This window comes from Pteropus medius, unplaced genomic scaffold (assembly GCF_902729225.1).
Source record: "Pteropus medius unplaced genomic scaffold, Ma_sr-lr_union100, whole genome shotgun sequence".
NCBI classification, from domain to species: domain Eukaryota; kingdom Metazoa; phylum Chordata; class Mammalia; order Chiroptera; family Pteropodidae; genus Pteropus; species Pteropus medius.
The window spans coordinates 381,186-401,785 of record NW_024341754.1 but is presented as its reverse complement, the minus strand read 5'-3'; the positions used below and the strand labels follow the sequence as shown (position 1 = coordinate 401,785).

Here is a 20,600-nt window from a genome sequence, read left to right as displayed (position 1 = left end):
GAGCATACTAAATCAGAATGTCAATGGATTTGGCTCCATTACTCTCTAAACGATAGAAGTGGCAAAGTGGAAGAGAGATAAACAATTTTATTTTTGGCTTTTTTTATTATTATTCTAGCAGTTGGGCTTCCACTCGTTTCTAGATGGTTAACCCACTGATATCTTTATATCTGACCCCAACTGATGAAAACCATTCTAAAACATCAATAAATTCAGTTAAAGATGTGGCCCCTCTGTCCCTCAGACATCCTATAGAGGGGAAAAGTTTCTTTTCCGGATACAAATTGAATCAACACCAAAAATATGAAAAATCAGTCTCTGTCAGGCTAGGCAGGAGGGAGTGTCAGGCTTGTAAAACCAAACCTAGAACCTACCTGCACAGTCTTCTGAACAGTAGAAACCATTCCCTCTCCTCTCTGTAACCTAATTCTACTTTAATTTTTAAAGGACATCTCCCCTAATTCCCACCTCCAATAAATATCCAGTCTAAATTATTCTCCACCCAGTTATTAAACTTTTTCACAAGCTCCGTGGGGAAGATTTACCCTGAGACATAGTCAACAGAATGGGGATTTTGGAGAGATTAAAAGGTACAAGGCAAAGTGGTCCCAGTATCAGAAATGAAAATATTCTGCTTCCTGTGTGACTCAAAAATGAAGCAGGTAAAACATATTAAGCTGGTACGAGGAAGGGGAAATACTTATGAGACTGGGACATACTGAGATTCTTAGCTGCATCATGCATGGACTTGCGCTCAGAGAAAAGAGGAGGAATCCAAGGCAGCCTTATACCAGGGAAAATGATGGGACTAGGGGATGCACTAGAATCATCAAGTGAATCAAAATTCTTTACTCCTCTTTCCAGTCCTCCTATAGACATGGGACTAAGGGCTGGATTCTCTGTAGTACACTGAGGGCCAGGGTTGGGGTTGGGGGTGGGGTATGGGTAAGAACAGCAGATATGAAAGAGCCCTTATCCAGCCCAGTTTGGACCAGATCCTTAGCACTCCCTTCGTTGAGGCTAGAGGCCTGCATTTCTGCTCATTCAATCCCCACCTCACTTTGTGCCCTGCGCTCATCCTCCCTGGTCTACCCTCGCTACATCCCCATACCCCAACCTCAAGAACACAGAGCTTTTCAGTTCTTTGCCACAAGGTAATTTTTAAAATGTGGTTTGTTTAAACAGTTACTAAGTTGGTTCATCTTTTAGTAACAGACCTCCCCTCTTGTAGCCCTCCATTCAGTCCTGTATGATGACGTCCTCATCGCTGTCATCATCTTCCTCCTCCTCCTCCTCCTCCTCATCATCATCTGGCAGTTCTTCCTCCTCTTCTTCCTCCTCTTCATCTAGACAAACCACCACCTCAGCTGGTTCAGGTAATCGAGAATCAAACCAATCCAGTACCTGCTGCGTGCTAAGCCTTGATGCCTGACTCAGTTGAGGGACATCACTTTCCTGTAGCTGTTGGTGGGCTGCCCAGTACTTCTCCAAGGGCTGTATATCTGGTGGAGGTGGGGGGATTGGCAGAGGTGGTGTCTCAGCCCATTCATTCAAGGACCGGGTTGAAGGCGGTGGTGTGGGAATTGCTGGGTCCTGAAAACTAGAGGCACCAGGTACTGCGTTGTCCCGAAACCATTTTAGTTGCCCATGCTTCAAGGCATAGCGTGTGTCACCAAACCACTGAATAATCTCAGGCCGAGGTAAACCAGTGATCTGTTCTAATTTATGGTAATCTTCACGCCGTGCCCATTGGCACTGTAAAAAAAATGATTTGAGGATAGCCAGCTGCTCTTTGGTTTTGCGCTTGGTCTTTCGCTGGCGTTGTGTATCTGGGGAAAGGTACTCTGCAGGGCCAACCCTACCTAGTACTGAGTTATGCCTTAGCCTCTGGGGCCAGGCTGGCTCCGCATGTGGGGGTAGTGCCTGTTCATTGGGTGACTGTGGCTGTGGGATACACCCCAGTGGTTGGAGGGGTTTAGAGGTGGCTGTAGCTCCATTAGCCAGTACCTGGAGAGAGGAAGAAGAGGTAGAGGAAGAAGGAGTCTCATTAGATGCTGAGCCCTGCTTACAACTACTGGCAAGTAATGAGATTGGTGGGGGCTTATCCGGAGCACATGGCTGGTGGACAGCTGTGGAGTGGTTCCAGGAAGCAGTACCTAGGCCATGTGACTGGTCAGGACCCTTGCCTGCCTGCTCCTTAGAGAAGGCACTGCTTTGAAGATCCTGCCAAAATTCTGATCGGTGGGAGAATGCCCCACTACCAGGTACCATCAGGGGCTCCTTTGCTTTTTGGTGACTCAGTGGCTCTGGGGACTCTTCAGGCTCTACCTTTAATCCTTTCATCTGGCTGGGCTCGCTAAGAGTCAGGGGCACTATTCCAAGACTAACTGGTTCTGGAGGTGGCACTGGAGAAGGAGGCACCTCCTCTGGGGGCCGCCCTGCATGATGAGTAAAAGAGAGAAGGGATTTGAAATGGAGTTGGTCCCTGTGATAGACCACTCGGGCTCGAGTCTCTTCTATTTCTTCAGATGACCAGCTAATGCCACAGCGGAGGCGCTGGGCCATGAACCAAGTCTTGACTTTCTCCATCTGCAGCCCATAGCGTAGGCAGAGAAGGGCAATGTCTGCTAGACTGGGATAGGGAAAGTAGCTGAAAGTTTGTAGCAGGTGTTCATTGCCATCCAGTTCACTGGTCTGGGCAGCTTGGGTCCACACAAGCTGGAGCTCCTCGGAGATTGGAGGGAGGCAGATGAGCCCCGTAGGGGAGGTATTAAGACTGCTGGCCTCTTTGTTAGGAGGCATGGTGCTTTCTGATTTGTGCCCTTCAGAGATAGCTGTAATAAGAAGAGAAACAGCTCAATCAATGGGGTTTCTCTTTTGGCCCATTGCTCTATTTCCACCAAACAAAATGTTGGACCCCAAAACAATCAACTTTCTGTGTGTACTGTGCTGCTCAGCTTTTAAAGTGCTTTAACAATTTCTCATTTAGTTTTCATAACTTCATGAATCATCAGAATCTGCTAAAATTCCCATGTATGTATGAAAAAAACGAAGTCCATAGAAGTTATATTACCCCATCACATGACTAGTGAGTGTTGTCATCAAGACGAAAACCTGTCTTTAAGAAAAGGAAAACATCCTTACATAGCCTTTACCTTTCCAATTTAAACTTGCTTCACTGAGTTCATGGAACCAGAGTCACAAAATGCAGGCCTTAAGCAAAAACAAATGGAGCGGTAATCTCCGAACTGTTACAAATGCTTTAGCTCCTAACAATTATCTCTAGACTGTAGACAGGTTGGGAATACAACATAAGAAAATCTAGAAGGTAAGCACTGTTCTCTGCCCAGTCCCCAGCCCCCTTTTCTTTCCCTTCTTGGTGGTGGCTGTTGGGGGAAGAATGAATAGTTATTTTTAAGCCCTAAGGTCAAACCCAATAGCTTTAGTTTTTCCCAGTAGGATGAGCTAGGTCAGATATCTGGGATAAATGGGGCTTACCCCTCCCTGGGCTTAGGTCCGGTGAGGGTAGAGAGAGGGGAATGTTTCCTTCCCCAAGTCATCCCCGGAACAAAGGTTACCCCTCCCCCCAGCCTTTGTCTCTTCCAACTGCTCACTCTCTCTCCAGGGAGCCTATAGAGCTCCCTCAGATTTTAATGGCCTCCTCCATACAGGGCACAAGGCAGAAGGCCTGCAGCTCTTACCTCTTCAAGCCACCTTTCTTCTCAGGCCCAGGTGGACAGGCTCATTATAAATTGTAACCAGGTCCTGCAGGCCACCCGGCAGCACCACTGTTTCTGGGTATGAGGACTGCAGGGATAGCCCCTGACCATGCTTCATTCCTGAAATACCTGCTCAAATTATTTCCTAGAATAATCCTGTTGACCGAATTTTAACTCAGTTCCTAGTGTGCACCTCAGAGATGTTAACACATCTGTAACCTTTTACTCTTAGAGGAATCTCATCTGAGTTTATAAATATTACTTCTGATATGTCAAGGATGGGAGGCAATTCCTACGTAAATGCTACATGATGAATTGAGAAAAACCTCAAGTCCAGAAAGTTAAAATAGAGCAGTGTAATATCAGATTTTATATGATGATTAGAAAAATTCGGAAGTATTTTAATGTGTCACTATTCTCTTTTAACAAGCAAATCTTAACTCAAGGCCATGCAGATCCTAAAGGCAATACAGCTTGAAAAGAACCTTAAAAGGGTCAATGGAGGCAACATGGCACAGTGGGTAGAAATATGATCTTGAGTAAGGCCAACCTGCAGTTTGTACTCCAATTCTGCCATCGCTATGTGATCTTGGGCAAAAGTTACTGAACGTACATGAGCCTGTTTCCTCGTGTGTAAAAAATGGAGACAGTGCTGAGTGTATATAAAGTTATCTTTTTTTTTTACTGAGCACCTATTATATGCTAGGTGGCATGTGTAGGCAGGGCCTAAAGCAGCTGTTAGAGGTGGATGTCTGGTTTGAGAGTAATCGAAGGTCCACTTCCTAGAGTGCTGCTTGTCCTTGGGCAAGTTATTTAATTTTCCTAAGCCTTGGTTTCCCATCAGAAAAAAGGGAGGTCACAACAGCACCTATCCACAAGATTATGACTAAATGAAAAAATGCACTTGATATTGTGACTATTACAAAATAAAGCCTCAATAAATAGCAGCTTTTATCTTCAGCCTCTTGGGGTGATTCTGATATAAAGTAATGCTCCTCCTAGACAATGGGGTAAGTGAGGCAAAGAATCCTTTAAAATCACTGTTTTATTTTTGTAGTCATAATTTTATCTAATGAGCACTGGAGGAAACCAGGTGTCTGTGATTTTATACTACTCATGTTTTGGAAGTTGGATTAAATTCTGGAAAGGGTTTTCCTGCTTTAAAAAAGTATGAAAATCACTGCTTTTAGGAGAATTGCCAGTGTGGTAGCTCTACCTTTAACTTCCAGGTTCATCCCAGACACCACTGAGTGGCCTGTGAGGAACTGCTTAAACAGCCAGGTGCTAAAGCACCATTTAGATATTGTGGCCCACCCGGAAAACCACCAAACCTAAGCTGGAGAATACATTATGACTGCAACACTTGACATGTACTTAACCTTATTTGTGTCCTGTTCCTTAAGGACATAACACTTTGGATACGAGAAAAATATAGTATAAGGGATAAAGCAGTCCAGTGTGAGGATGAAGACTGCCAGACAGGAAATAAAGCAGGCACAGCTACAAGCCTATGAGGAAGCATTTTTGCTTTCATTCATGTAGTTTGCTGTCCTTTAGATTCTCATGGCATCATCTTGATATTTCATATAACAGACAATAATACAAATAACATATTTGGTGTACTGTATATATCTACAGTTTTCCAATTACACAAAACACATCATGGAAGACAGTACAGAATGGTGGCATAGCTGGTAACTTTCTGGAATAATCTGGCTTTGAAATAGGAAGAAACTATAACCAGAGTGGCTTATAAGAACTATTACAAGTAGGGTAGACTCTACAGTGATCCAAACCACAATGAAGACACTTCAGTGTCTTGTGTTCTTGTGCCTCCATTTGAAGAAGGTAGGAAAAGAAGGGAATCAAAGCTGCAGAAATGACTCCTACAGGCAGAGTTGGCGGTGGTGGGATTATCAATTCTGAATAATTACTAAACTTGTATTCTTATTAAATATGCCAGATATGCCCTATTGCTACTTAATATCACTCATAAAAAAGTCAGGACAATGCCCTTCTTTCCCTTTGGACTTTTCATACCCCTGGGCAGATGGCAGAAAATAATAGGCTGCCTTAAACTTGGAGTCTAGGCGTTCACACAATCCTAGGAAAAAAGAGGTGTTCAGAACTTTAGGCTTGAGCCTTTGCTTATGGTTAAAGCAGGAGACAGTTACAGTGAGACTAGATATGATCCTGCTAAATTCCCTAAGTCTTTATTCAGAGAACTAAATTACTGCCTGAAATGTGTTTTGGTGATACAGTTTTAAGGGCCTTAAAGGACTTTTAGTGATATTCAACTTATGTGCTTCTCAACTTTTTGGATTGTGAACCTCTTTGTGAATCAGGTATAACTTATGGACCCTCAGAAAGTTATGACTTCTCCTCCCCAAATAAACATTCACACTTACACATTATATGTGTAATCTCAGGGGGTTCACTGGTTGCTCAGAAGCCTAGCTTAAGAACCTCTGCCTTATGTTCTCCCAACTCAATAAAGGCAATGGTGGTTAACTGCTTTAAGAGGAACAAATAGCTTCATGTGAATGAATGGAAAGAGTGGATGGAAGACTCAGGAGAATTTACACAAGTGGGTATTGGTGATATTAGCTGGAGAGAGTGGAAGGAGAGGGGTGTTCAGTTGGGCCAGGAACCTGGCTTAACTGACCCACTAGAATACATGACCAATACGCAAAGTGCACTGGATACTACAGGCTGGTAGGCTACTCTCTAGTGTGCCAAAATCATCTGCTTCCTTCAGCTGCCCTGTGTGCTTGGGCCAGTTGTATGTGATTCCAAACCTGCTTATGCCGTTGTTTTTCTGTATTTATATAATGTAATTAAACATCACATAAACCTATGAAAAATTAGTGCATTAAAAATGGTTCCAATGAAAACAAAGTCAAATGCTTTGGAAAGACATAAAGGAGTATACATTTTAAAAATTGTTGAGTTGGGAATAGGCAAGACAACTATAAAAGACTGGAAAGGTAGGGGGCTTTAAAATCTCAAAAGGATTCTGCATTCAGATTGCTTCAACAGTGTTGAACTTCTCACTCCACTTTAAAGAAGCCAAACCTGAAAATCATAGATGATGAGAGGCAGTGGCTACCATCTCAGACTGCACACTAGAATTACCTGGAAACTCAAAGCAAGGAACCCTCCTCCTCATTCTGACTTAATGAGCCTGGACTGGGCCCAGGCATCAGTAGTTTTAAAAAGTTCTCAGGGTGCAGCCAGATTTGACTTACTTGTGTAGGTAATTCTAGAAAGACAACTGGGAATTCCAATTAGCAAACTTACACAAAGAAAACACCTGGACACTAACCCAGAAGATTGGTGAAATGAACATACTTTTAATGACAAGACTTAAGGTATGTTTGCATCATTTTTAAATTCCCAACTTTAACTGGCTTATTTTGATCAATTACTGCCATCTACCTATCCTAATCATATAATATAAAAGGGCTTCAAATGTATGGTGAACAGGAGGCTCATATGATAAAATATCTCCTAGTCTGGGCCCACCAACCAGGTCTCAGCTTGAGTCGTCTTTCAGTTTAGAAGTCTCAGATTAGGACGCAACCCCAGGAACCTCTGAGGACTCCGGTTCTCACTTTCATGGTTGGTTTTGAGTAGGGGGTCGGAAAGGGCTGTTCCTCCTAAACCTTTCATTCCCAAAGGCCACTCACTGCTCCCCAGAAGGCAGGCCAGGTTTCCGTGCGTGTGTTGAGGTCGCCAGGAGGTAGTCATGGGGAGGAGGGTGGCCTGGGGAAGGAAACGTTTCTCTTATCCTCCATTTCACAGGCAGTCTATAGGGCTCCAAACTGGGTCAGAGAACAAAAGTTGCTGCACTTAGGGCGATGAGCCCCAGAGAGCAGGCGAATCTCAATCTTCCCCTCGCCAAGGGCGTCCCAACCCAACCTTCCCCTCCTCCCTACACACCCACTCACCCACCCCCAGTTACAACAGGAAACCGAAAAGTCCAGAGGAGAAAGGAGAGAGAACTGGACGAGTTCGAAACTCGAATTCTCCTTCCCCCAGCGCGGGGATAGGGCTCCGGAGGTCGGAGATCGTACGGGGGGGCTGGGAGGGGAAGTCGAAGGGGCTGGGGATCACTCACCGCGGTCTGGCCCGGGCGGCGGCTCCCAGCCTCGCACCATGGGCCGCGGGGGAGGGGAAAAAGGGCAGGGGGCCTCCGGGATAGGAGTGGGGTTCCCGCCCGGTGCGGCCTGCTCCGAGCCCACCCGCGCGGAGGGCCGGGACCGGGACTGCCCCTCCCGCCCCCGAGAGCGCGCCCGTCTAGCCCAGCCCTGCTCCAGCGAGTTGGAGGCGGGGCGGATGGGTGGGGCGGGCTCCAGGGGCGGTGCCAAGGTAGCCCGAGTCCCGATTGGTGGACGCAGGCAGGCGGGCACCAGAGAAACGCACTGGGCTGGCCATTGGCTGCGTGAGTCTCGGCTGAAGTCGGCTATTGGCTGCGTGGGCTTCAGCCGGGGTGGCTATTGGGTGCGTAGGGCAGGAAAGATGTCCTCCGGGGCCAGGGTGCTGTGAATGGTACCTTCCCCCACTCTCGACCTAGCGGCGTCGGACCTTCCGAATACACCCGGCCGTGTTCCTCCCAGAAACCCTAAGGACTTCACAGCACTTCGCTGAAATGTTTAGACCGCCAACGACTACTTCCCATTTGTTTCCTCCTGAAGGAATACCTTTTCAGCATTCCCTTGCCCGCCTTACACAGGAGCCGCACCTTCCCAGCAAAGGGGCCAAACGCCGTCAGCAGCGTCACTGTAAACGAAATGCCTAGAGCAACAGGGAGCTTGTTCTCGAGATGGAGCAAATGTCTTGCCACCTGGAAAGACGGGATACTAGGAGCGTGGCACCTTCGGCTGCTTCTCGGGTCCAGCTGGCACCGGACAGGTGTTCCCACTGGAGTGCCGGACAGGTCACCTCGTTGGGACTTACCAGACCGTCAGGCCCCCCTTACTGCGCTTAGTAAAGAGGAGGTAGAGCTACGCCTCATATTTGAGGACTTTGGTTTTCGCTGCCAAAAAAGGGATGACAACGAAATAGACTTTCCACCAAAGTATTGTTCCACACACTCCGAAATTCTGGGCCAAAAGTTTGTGTAGTTAGGATTCTGTCTTCTGACTGAAACTTGAGAACAGAACTTTCTGAAGTGACTTTTCTGTTCTTAACGCTGATCTTTGAAAAAGTCTCTTCTTGCCTACTCAGGTCACTTAATAGCTTATATAAGATGCAATCATTTATAAAATAGTTTCAGACTTTGCCCTGTATTCTGCCGACCTCACTCCTCCACATGTACCTCCAAAAGGCAACTACCATAACTGCTACTTCTGATTCTTAATTGTTCCACTCTAAGATTTAGAGCTCTTCTGGGTTGCCAGACATCAGAAATATATGTCTTTTCAGCTCCGAGCCCTATTTTCTGTTGCTGGCCTTGTATTTGACCCTGCCTCCCCCATCTACCTCATTACATTTAGTAACAATCTTAACTTCTAATAGCTGGCCCCAAGTCCTTCAAACTGGTTTTTAGCAAAAACAGAGGAGTAAGCAAGGGAAAAAGATACACTCAGCTTTGGAGTTAGAAGCTTTCGATCCCTTAGGGTTTATATTAGCCAAGGCTGGTAGTATATACAGACCTCCTAAATCGCAATTATATGCCCCAATGATGTGTATGTAATGAAAGAAAGGAAAAGCGAAATATTTTAGGCAGTGGCAGCCCTGTTTCTAGTGGAGAGGTCATTCTCTCATAATCCAAACAGTAGGACTAGAGATTGGGAAGAACTCGTGCTTGTTTGGCTGGAAAGCCAGGCAGGAATTGTCTGTGGGAATTTAGTTCAGTCACTCTGAGTATCACTGATCACAGGCTTGGAATTATGATAGGTGGAGAACTCAGCCACATTTCTTGTCTCAGAAAGACACTCGCTCCTGAGAGTCAAGAGTAGGGCACAGAACTCAAAAGAGATTTTGGAGAGGGAGAACCGAAGGAAAGAAGAAACTCCTCTGCCCTAGTTCTGGAGTGCAGGCTGATGCCTCCCTCTTTTTTGTGTTAAAGTGTTAAAAGATGAAGTGGACTGGGTGGGAGAGTGGGAGAGAGGAAGAGGCAGACAATATCAGAGAAGGGAGGGTCCCACTGTTAGCAAGACAATAACTCTCTCAGCTCTTCCAGGAACTAGTACTGAAGAATGGGGACTCATCAAGTCATCCTGTTAATCCCCCATCTTTGGTAAATCCTCCTTCCTATCCTGTGGCTCAGATATTAGAAGGAATGACTAGAGGCACATTTACCCTATAGCTAAAGGAGCTGAAGTTTCTGGCCCTCCCTTGCACAGATCTCTTCCAAAGCAGTGGAGGAACCCCAGCAGTATCATAGCTTTTTGTAAAATTGGAGAAAGCCTATTTAAACTGTAATTGGTTAGGGTTGATCTCTTTGACTTGACTTCCCTTCCATCACACTTTCCCTTTTGCCAGGTGTAAATAGAGGGAGCCTTGGGCATTTTGGGATTGGCTAAGGAAGTTAAGGATAGTTTGAGTTTTATAAGTATACATCTGTGGTTTGCAGTTAATTTCTGTGAATAGTTAAATGGTAGGTATAGTGTGGGTTGGACTTTGACCCCCCATTCATTAAGTCCTGTATCTAGAGATAAGGTCTGTAAAGAGGTCAATTAGGTTAAAATGAGGTCTTTAGGAAGAGTCTTAATCCAATGACTGGTGTCTTTATGATACAAGGAAATTTTGAAAGACATACAAGTAGGAAAGGCTATGTGAAGATATAGTAAGAAAATGGCTACATATAAGCCAAGGAGAGAGAAACCTTAGAATGAAATCAACCTTACTAATACCTGTATCTCAGACTTTTAGCCTCTAGAACTAAGGGAATTTCTGTTGTTTAAGCCACCCAGTCTGTAGTATTTTGTTATGACAGCCCTAGAAAACTAATACAGATGGCTTCTAGGAATACTCCTGTCCACGATTCAGAGTACTGCAGGTCTTCAAATAATGTGTCATTCAACACAATTTTGTTGTAACATTGTTGAGATGCCATAGAAACTTAACTTTTTAAATATCAATTAGCCTGTGGCAAAGTTGGCTTTATTAAACGTCATTATGCTTAAAGTTGCAAAACCTATCAACACATTAAATGATGAGTTACTGTGACATTAGTCATTGCAAATTTGAAATTCTCTAAAATATTATTCCACATATACTAAAGAAATTTAATATTTTTTCAAAGTTTGACAAAAATCCTAAAAAATGACATGGCATTATCACTTGTAGGTGTGAAGGTGAAATGTTCCTAAATTATCAAGAATTTCAAAAAAGTAATCATGTAGAAGACTGAATTACCTTTCTATACTCTTTATGGAAAACATTACAGTCATCATATGAAAATGCTATCAAAGACCATTCAACCAAAAACAAAACTGTAGGAAAGAATATATAGGTTTACCAGGTAGAAGTTTTTAAATTTATTTTTCTTGACTTTGTAATGTTGTGGTATGTTAGCTTTTTTAAAATTGTAATTTGTTCACATCTTTTCTCATTGTAAAGTATATTCACTTTTGTGACTGTATTTTTTCTTTAAAAAGGTCCAAAAGTTATATGCTTAAGGGACCCAAAAAGTTGGATCTACCCTGGGACTTCTAGCCACATAACCAAATGGATATGCCGAGTTTCTGCCCTATTTAGTGTCTTCTGTTCTGTGCCTTATCTCCTAAGAAATACCAGAGCTGAGGGCTGGCCCATCAGAACTGCGAGTATTGAGGATTTGGAATAGCATAAGCTGCAGTGAGTTTGTGGAAGAAAGATTCCAGACAGAACTACTGCCAAACCAAGATATAAGTCTAGAAAGACATTAGAGCCACAGGACCCTAGACCATAAGCCATGGTGAGAACCCCTGGAAAGCCCCCACTTACCTCTCCTTGGGTGTCTGCTCCTCATGCTGAGTCTACCCTTCAGCATATCTGGTTTCACTTACAACACATATCAGAGTGAGTAACCTGCAGTGACATCACAACTTGGCTATTATGATGTAATGAGGCATCCGATTATTCAGGCTAGGGCTTCCCTAGTAAGGACGCTGTCTCATTTCTTTGCTGGTAATTGGATTCTTTCATAATTCAGGTGATGTGAGAGTCAATCTTATGTAAGAACTTGATCTTTTTCAAGGATGCCTCCCTTTACTATCTATTTCTATTGCTCCATTTTGGATTAGACAGAGGTCCCCCCTTGCTTTTCCTCCCTATCATATTCTCGTCCTTTGCTTTAGGGTTGCCTTAACAGGAAAAAGGGTTTTGCTCTTCTCTCCAGTGCCTAAGGAACAGAATGTAACTTAGATTGCCACCTTAAGGAAGAAGAGCCCCAATGCAAAGAGAAACACGGGGCTTCTACCCAAGCTGTTCCCTTTAACTGTGCCATCAACTGGTGCTGGGTGCCAGAGAACTAAAGTACTGGGCCCTGGTAACCTCTACCCTTACCTCAAATGGTGATGGGATCCTGTTGGGGTGTCTTATACCAGTGGCTACCCAATTCTCCCATGTCTCCTTCTCACTCAACTTTTGCATAGCCAGAGGACTCTAGTAGACAGGGAATAGGACTTTGAAGAAATGAGATGACCAAGAAATGGGGAGTGGGAAGAAGGAATCTTGCTTCTGGGTCTTGTCACCCTCAGCCCAAAACAAACAGTACTTCTCAATATCTGATGATATACACTCTTTTCATATTTCAACTTTATTTCAAATATGAGGTCTTTTATCCAGGAGGGAGAACAGGTGCATGAGGAAGCTGAAGTGAGCCACAATACTAGGGTTTGGGGCCCAATAAACAGGGCTGCACTATGAAGGGGGTGGGGAGGCTCTGGGAGGGCCTGATGAGAACAGTAGTTTGGGTTAGGGGGATTCACATAGCAAACTTTCCTTTCCTCTCCAGGTTAGCTATTCAGTGGATGGATTATTCAGTCTTGTTAGCAATTTCACTCTTCTTTAGCAAAATCACTGAAAGAAGTGCCAAGGCTGGGGACATAGAGAAAAACTACCAGTCCCTTTTCTTTCTCCTTATACCTGAATGGAGAAGGGAATGGAAACTAGTAACAGAAAATGAAACATTTCTGATGTTATCCCTTGCTGTGAAAAATCATGAGTCTGACTATGCAGAGGCCTGTTTCGTAGCCTGGGAATAGGATGTGGTCAGGCCTGATCGTAAGCTCCATCTCAAGCTACCCTAAAAAGTTATTTGACCTTACTGGAGTCACTTTTCATCTCTGGACCTGTGTCCTCATCTGTACAGGAGCCTGGACCCAGTGATTAAAGACAAGCATTTTCAGGTCTGATTCTATGACCTGTGGATTACAAGGATCCAGAGAAGCTCCAGAGAAACAGGAACTAGAAGAAAGGATTGTGGCAGTTAGATTGGAAAGTTGAGAAATTAGGGCTCATTATGAAGAGAAATGAACCACATTCATAAAGAGAAACAAAGCAAAAGGAGGCTATCAGACATCTGAGATCTGGACAAGAGGACAGGGCAACAGTGTTCCTGCTGCGTTTCAAGGACCCAAGCCCCTGACCACAGTAATGGTTTCTCTTGTGGCACTTCCTAGTCCACAACTGACATATCATACTCTAAATTGTGCCTGTTCATATAGTCATCAGCCTTTAGACTAAAGTGCCCACCACAATGCCTAACACATAACACATCCCTAAAGATTCCGCCAAACTCCTAGCATTTCCCATGTCAGATTAGGCTATCAGTTTACACTAGGCCCTGGGGCAGCACTAGACGGGAACAACCAGAAGACTCAAGTGTTGGGTCTGTAAAGCTGAGAATGGGGGCGTGAGTGAGCCATAGTACTTCTTACAAAGAGCTCAGGAAACAATGGATTATCCTTGATTTCCTGCCCCCATCCAGCTTTCATTTATCCAGTCAGTAATACCATGGCTCTCAGAGAAGGCCAGAGCACAGAACACCCAGCAGTTGTCCTAGCTGGGAAATCCTTCCAGCATAAAGTTTGGGCAATTAGCCTATTCAGGTCTAGTTGGGGAAAGTGGGAATGGGTGTGGCATACCAACAGGTGTGAAGGGTTGGCTAGGACCAGGGAAGAATGCCATTGTATGGAAAGGCTACCTAGTACAAATGAGTTCCAAGTTCTCTAACAGGCAGGCAAGTTGGTCCCTTGCTGATCTTGCAGAGCTGGGACACTGGCACAGGAGATAGCAGCAAGCTCTTGTAAGGAGCAGATGAAGCTTGAGACCCTCAGTGCTTTGCCTTCTCCAAGCCAGTTCAGAGACTGGAGGATGGGAAGGCAGAGCACAATTAGAAACTGTGGTTTCTTCATAGTAACAGATGATATATAGCAAGGTTTTTAATTTCGTTTTTAAATGGAAAAAATATAACATTATGGTTATGCACAGAGGTTCTGGAGATTGCTTGGGTTCACATCCCTAGCTCTGCCTTTTACTAGCTGTGTGATCTTAACGAATTACTGAGCTTTTCTGAGCTGTTTCCTCATCTCTAAAACGGATAATATTCAACTCATGGCGTTGTTTTAAAGATTATAATGCATGCAAGACACCAGATTTTAGTGGATACATAAGTAGATGTGAGTTGTTATGATTAACATAACAGTAATGCATACACATTAAGCAAGACATTACTACACACTGAGCCTCGACCCAGTCTCCCTCTCCATTATCCTCCCTTGGGCTCTTCATTGTTGACTAACAAGTGCATTGCTTGGTAGCTCCCAGCGGTTTCATTCTTCACTCTGTTGGAACTTTGACCTGAAGGTGATCCATAAGATGCATGAAATTGTGATTTCCTAGATAAGGATGATGTTTAAATGGGCATTTGTTTGAGAAATGACTTGGGGTTCCTCTCTTTCAGCTATCTTTCTTTAAAGGAAGTGGCTTTGGACAGGAGGGGCATGGTAACAAGCCCCATACTCTATCCCAAATGCATGTACAGGTATATGTGCATGCACTCTCTCACTGGTAAGGAAGGGCGATAGGGGACAGGGGCAATAGGGGATCCTGAAATTTTCCTTTGTGAAATCAATAACAGATAGGAAAGAGGGTGGCGAGCTGGTTACCTGGGAGCTCCTTGTTCATCTGCATCAGGAACTGCTGCTTTTCCCTCTTCTCCCTCTAGAAGACTGTCAAGGAGCCTGAGGAAGGAAGGTGGATCAACCATGGTCTTGGAGAAAAGGAAGTAGGTTTTCCACCCCTTCTGGAGGGAGAAGGAATAGCACAGAACAAGTATGAGACAGACACAATTGGTAATAGAGAAAATGAAGGTGAGTACTCTATTATACTAAAAGAAAAATGAAAGCGATGAGGACAGGAAAAGAAAAAAAACAAAGAGTGAGGAATAGGGTGCTAGGATAAGGAAAACAACCAGCAGAGGTTAATCAGGGAGACATAAAGCATGAATGTGAATGGGTAAGAGTCTAGCTTTCCCATTTCACTTGCTCAGGATATGGAGCAGACATCTCCAGGTGCCATTTAATTTTCAAGTTGCTTTGCTTCTTGATTTAAAATGTTTTCTATTTCTGATACACATAATTCCTTATCCTCAAGAGAGCCCCCAACATTGCTTCATGTTTGGGGCTCCCAAGCATCATTTTCCCCGAGAGATGTATCTCCCCAAAGCTGTCTCAGAGCACCCAGGTTGCAAGTCTGTGGGGACCAGAGCAGAAAGCAAGGAGCAAAGGATGGACTGTGGTTTGAAAGAAGCCTGAATACCCTGAGGCTGTGAGATGGTTTGAGGATGCTTCCTGGGTTTCGTAATATATAACATCTTTGTCAAAAACTGGACGACCCATCCTGAATGCCAACCAAACACTCAGGGGGTGCTGTGTTCTGAACTATAGTATTCCAACTGCTGGTTGGAGAATGTGGCTTCTAATCTACACTCTGCCACTCCCAGATCATAAAATGTCAAAAGCAAGAAGGGGCTGTAAGAGATCAACCAATCCAAATCCAATTTTCCAAGGAGGAAATGTGGCCCAGAGAGGTGAAGGAACTTGCCCAAAGTTACACAGCTAATGAGTAATTTCCTTGTGTTTTGAGGGAGAATCAGCAGTGATTCTTGTAATTCACTGTCCCTTGACAAATACAGTCCATAAAGTGCTTAGAGGTCATTAGAAGGAACCCCAGGAAGGTAAGGCTGGCATTTTTCTGGATGCCCCTGAGTATAATGACCCTTTAGGCAATGCATTATTTAGCTACAAGGACAGGCCTGGAGTTGGGTTTGTCTTCATTTTAACCTGCAGGGATGCAATGAAGCTGAAGGAGGGCGCTCTGACTGCTACGTGCCATCACTCTCCAGTTATCAGAGACCGAAACCAGGGACCCTCAGGGATGAAAAGGGGATCCTGTCATAATGCCAGACTGGGGAGCAATAGCCAAGTTTCTGGGACTTCAGCAGGCAATTATGGCTGAGTTAAAGCTAGGACGGACAGGGCTGGGGGACCTGAGGTAGCAACGATGGGTAAGAAAAGGGAATGAGCCAGCAATCTAAACGACTTCAATTTTGTGTGGGCTGCTACTTCACACAAAATACCTCCGCAATCTCAGAATGGTAGCTTAACCTTCGATTGCCTAGACCTGCAGAACTCTCTCCCAGTGCCCACTCATGGAAGAGAACGTCACCATCATCCCCATTCTTTTGCTTTTTGGGGGGATCCTTCCAGCACCCTTTCTGGTCTCTTTTCTCCTATACCTTGGATTCTTTCTACTCACATCCCACTGGTGCTTTCCACCCCTATCGCCCCGACCTTCGCTGATCCCACCCACTCCCACAACCCTTTGATTTCTCCCCGACTTGACTCTCTCCCGACAGCTCCCGGCCAAATCTTCGGGCTCCCCCAGCCCCCGGGTGCCTTTGCTTTCTCCGCCGTCGGCCGCAGTTGTCTCAGATAAAGTGAATCCAGCCCTGAGGCTCCGGAGTTCCGCAACTGCCCGGGTGCTCGGGCCCACGTAAAGCATAGTCACGGCCGCTGTTGTTGTCCCAGAACTCGTGGCCCGTCACGCGGTAGCGCAAAGCGAAAAGCAGGGCACCCCCAATGGGCGGCGCGGGCAGACGGAAGGCAAAGCGGTCAGCGCGCGGCGGGGGCGGGGCCGGGCCGGCATAGGCAGCGGGCGCCTCGCGTTGGCTCCGCCAGCCGTCTGCACTCCAACGCACGCTCACGCGTTTCTCGTAGGCCAAGTCCAGCACGCGCGCACTGCCAGCCACTCCCAGCGGGCCCGCCTCGGCGCGTTCCAGACAGATGCGCTGCGCCTGCAAGCGGGCGGCAAAGCCGGGCTCGCTGGCCGGCTCCAGGGCGGCGCGCGCCTCCTGGGGACGAAAGAGGGAGAGAGGGAGGTTGGAAGCCCAGCGATGGAAGGACAGAGATAGGGGCGGGAGCGGACGAGGCATTGGACCAATCCAAGGCCGACCCTGGAGTCCGGGCCATCAGAGTGCGACCCAGCTGTGAGAGTGGCCTAGAGTCCCTCCCTCGCCAGTGGGGACCCCAAAAGGGAAGCGCAAGAGCAAGCCCAGGATTGGGGGTGGGGATGGGCATTCCTTGAGAAATCCACTGCCCCACGCCCGCCACCGCTGAGATGGAGAGATCCGGGAGAAGGGGCGTGCCCCTGCCGCTCACCTGGAGGCCGCGGGTGCGGGACTGGCACGGCACGAAGTGGCGGAGGGCGTCCCTTTGCAGCTGGACCTGTACGTGGCGAGGCACCCGGGGCAGCTCTCCAGGGCGGAAGCGGCGCACGGCGGCCAGCTCCAGCCCCAACGCGTCGGCGAAACGCACTCTCTTGCGGGTATCTGGGCTGCGGCTGCGGGACGCCCGAGCACCGCCGCTTCCGGCGGGCGCAGAGCGAGCCCTGCGGCCCCGACTGGAAGCAAGAGCGCGGGATCGGGCCCCGAGGCGTGTCCCGCCCTCGCCTGGCTCCTCCTCTGGCTCCTCCTCGAGGCTGGGCCGCTGGCTGCGGTAGTAGGCGCGCTCCGTCAGCGCAGCGATGAAGCTCAGGTTGCGGGGGATGTCGGTGCGGGGGGGCCGCTCGCGAGACATGGCACCCCCAGCGTCGGCAGATCCCGCCTGCAGCGCCGCCGCGCTGCCCTCCCTTCCAATGGCCCGCCCTCCTGGCGTTCACGAAGAAGCCGCCAGGCCCACTTCAGCTACCCCTCGCAGTTGCGTACTCTCCTTGCTGTCACCTCCAGTTTCCTCTACCTCTCGTACTTCTGCCTCTCCTCCTTGACTACCTTTTTCTCCTTCTGGCCGTCAGCTCCCAGGGTCTTAGACGATCACCTGTCTCCTGCAAACTGTCTGCTCTGAGCGTGCGCTCAGCGGCACACACCCTCCGGTCTCGCGGCCGTCGCGGCCGGGGCCCCCGCCCACAACCCTCTGACAGGTGGCTCTCCATCTGTCTTCGCTACTGCTGCTGCACCAGTGGGCGGGGACTCCACCCTTTCCATCTTGAATGAGACCACTCTGCCCCCTCCCTTTTCTTTTAAAGGCCTCAACCTTTCTGGCACGGGATATGTTAACATAGGATGTAAAGAGTAACGTTTTATTGTCTTGGAGGGGTAAGTCCAAACGCTCAGTGTGTGACTTACTTTTCAGGGCTCACTGTTTTCTCTTCTAAATCTTGGGCTCCAGGCTTTAGAGGAGGAGAATGGTGAGTACAAAGAAGGGAAGGTCATGAAAACTAGGTAGAGTCCCAAATAAAAGCTGAGATGTGCTCACAAGGGTGGGTCGTCCACTGGAAAGAGTTCTGAACAGAGAGTTGTGGAAAGACATAGCTTCTGGTCTCACCTCTGGTGTTATTTAGGTGCATGACCTTCAGCAAGGCACAACTTCTCTGGACCACAGTTTTCTCATCCGTAATAAAGTGGATTAGAGTTCTGATCTCTAACCTGACTGTAAGCCCTTCGAGGAGAGATGCTGTGTTTGACTCATAGTCTCAGCACATAGTAGGTCCTCAAATTATTGAATGAATGAGCACACTACTCTCTTGGAGCTGGGACTGTAAGGTTCTGGTTCCAGTAAGAGGTTCCAAGAAGGGCACGGATCTCATATTTTTATTCATTTTTTTCTACATTAGTGAAAAAAAAGCATGTGAAGTTTTATTTTTTTCCTAACTTCCCTACTGATCTTACATAGCACTTACAGTGTGTTAAATATGGTTGTAAGAATTTTACAAACGTTAACTTATATAGTACAGCCATCATAGGAACAGAGAGTATTATTATGGCTCTTTTACAGATGAGAAAATCGATGCAGAGAGGGCCTAGGACTCTTTCCCAGGGTCACAAGGATAATAATTGGGGAGCTGGGATTGGAACCTCAGCAGTCCAGCTCTAGCGTCCACTCTCTTTACTACTTGGTTATATAAGATTAAACATTTAATGGTTAAAGTTAACATCTTCAGTGTACTGAAATGAGGAATCTTAGAATAGAAATGGAGTCTCTATATTTAAAATAGCAGAAGAATTTAACAAGTGACTAAGTTGGAAATAAACAGTGAGACATATATTATCTTATTGTATAATTCATTCCTGTCTGCATTTTAACTCTGATATTAACCATAACAATGCTTTTTGGCCAGGACTGATTTTTAAAGTGATACTGAATTTTAGTTTCTTATTTAATATATATGTATATAGTCCATGGACATATTCTTTTCATATCTTAGGGTGTAAAATAATATTATGCCAATTTGTTTTACAGTCACACAGTTTAAAACTGTCTTCCTTGCTCTGGTAAAATATGTCATTAACGGAATAAGTAAGTTCAAGGTTGGCCTATGGGGCCTGAGATTTTTCTGGTAGATGCTCTGTTGCCTTGTCTACAGTTTGAGCTGCCATTCCCTGGCTCTGTGGAGTTAGTCTGAGAAGATCCTTGAAGTATACAGCTTTGGACCTGATATAATTTGTGTTGGTCCAGGAGCTCTGTTGTCCTGGCTACTCAAACTGACATTGAACTTTTATCCCAAATCAGCCTTTCTTAAACAGCCACTGCAGTTATCTTCAAACATCTGACTGGGCCTGCTTAATAACTAGCCAGAGGCATTGAGTGATTCAGTCAATCAACATTTACTAAGGATCTATTAGGCCTTGACGATATAAAGAATGAATAAAATTCGGTTCCTGCTCTCACAGAGCTTATAAATAAATAAGTGGGCAGACAAATATATTTGGACCTTAAGACTTAAAAGTGTTTTATTTCAAGTAAATGTCTTAGAAGAAATCAGGGATACAAATGAAGGACTAGACTAGGTTGTTCTCAAAAGAAGGAGGCAACCTTGCTTGTGGCAGCCAGAATGATTAGCCCAAGAGCAAAGAAGAAACGAGGGTGGTTGAAAGGATACAATCATAAAGGAGTAGAATAGGCTGAGCATTCAGAATATAGGGGAGAATTGAATTTTGGCTTGTAAGTGGTATGGAGTCAGTTTGGACCTGTAAATGGCATAACAACATTGATGACCTGAAGCAAATAGTGTTAAGACAAAGCTTGCTTTCAAGTCAGAATTAGATTGAGTCCCAGCTTCTTAGTATGTGGCTTTGAGCAAATTAACCTCTCCAAGCCTCACTTTCCTCATTCATTGAATGAGGATAAAAAACAAGGATTGGTCTGAGGATAAAATATCATTTGTGTAAAGAAAGCACTTAGTTCCTAGTACGTCTTCAAAATGTGTTAGTTGTTACTATTATTGTTACAGAAAAGACCTTGCTTGTCCAATGACTATAGAGGCAGATGGGAATACCAAGGCTTGAACTGAAGGTAGAAGCAAAAGGAACCAGCAGAAAAGGAGAATTGGGTTACCTCTTTCTGGCCTTTGGTTGGAGATCCTCCCAAATGGAGCTGAAGGAAGTGCCAG

General features: G+C 45.8%; 2 protein-coding genes across 8 annotated transcripts; both read right to left on the bottom strand.

Moving 5' to 3' along the window:
- Positions 1–67: 67 nt before the first annotated feature.
- HOMEZ (homeobox and leucine zipper encoding) lies at positions 68–16,529 on the bottom strand. Of its 6 annotated transcripts, XM_039851411.1 has the most exons (4): positions 7,840–8,054; positions 7,334–7,543; positions 2,329–2,834; positions 68–2,007 (listed from the first exon to the last, which is right to left on the bottom strand). In XM_039851411.1, the coding sequence occupies exons 2-4, from the start codon at positions 7,467–7,469 to the stop codon at positions 1,240–1,242; spliced, it is 1,410 nt and encodes a 469-aa protein (XP_039707345.1). In that variant the 5' UTR covers positions 7,470–7,543; positions 7,840–8,054; the 3' UTR covers positions 68–1,239. The 6 variants fall into 6 exon arrangements, with proteins under 6 accessions (XP_039707345.1, XP_039707303.1, XP_039707310.1 ...); XM_039851369.1 differs by having other exon boundaries at positions 68–2,834; positions 7,840–8,053; XM_039851376.1 differs by having other exon boundaries at positions 68–2,834; positions 7,334–7,484; positions 7,840–8,053.
- PPP1R3E (protein phosphatase 1 regulatory subunit 3E) lies at positions 12,438–17,957 on the bottom strand. 2 transcript variants are annotated; one of them, XM_039851500.1, is made up of 3 exons: positions 17,375–17,957; positions 16,555–17,067; positions 12,438–14,958 (listed from the first exon to the last, which is right to left on the bottom strand). In XM_039851500.1, exons 1-2 carry the CDS (start codon positions 17,789–17,791, stop codon positions 16,645–16,647), a joined length of 840 nt encoding a protein of 279 aa, XP_039707434.1. In that variant the 5' UTR covers positions 17,792–17,957; the 3' UTR covers positions 12,438–14,958; positions 16,555–16,644. The 2 variants fall into 2 exon arrangements, with proteins under 2 accessions (XP_039707434.1, XP_039707444.1); XM_039851510.1 differs by having other exon boundaries at positions 16,560–17,067.
- Positions 17,958–20,600: the final 2,643 nt, after the last annotated feature.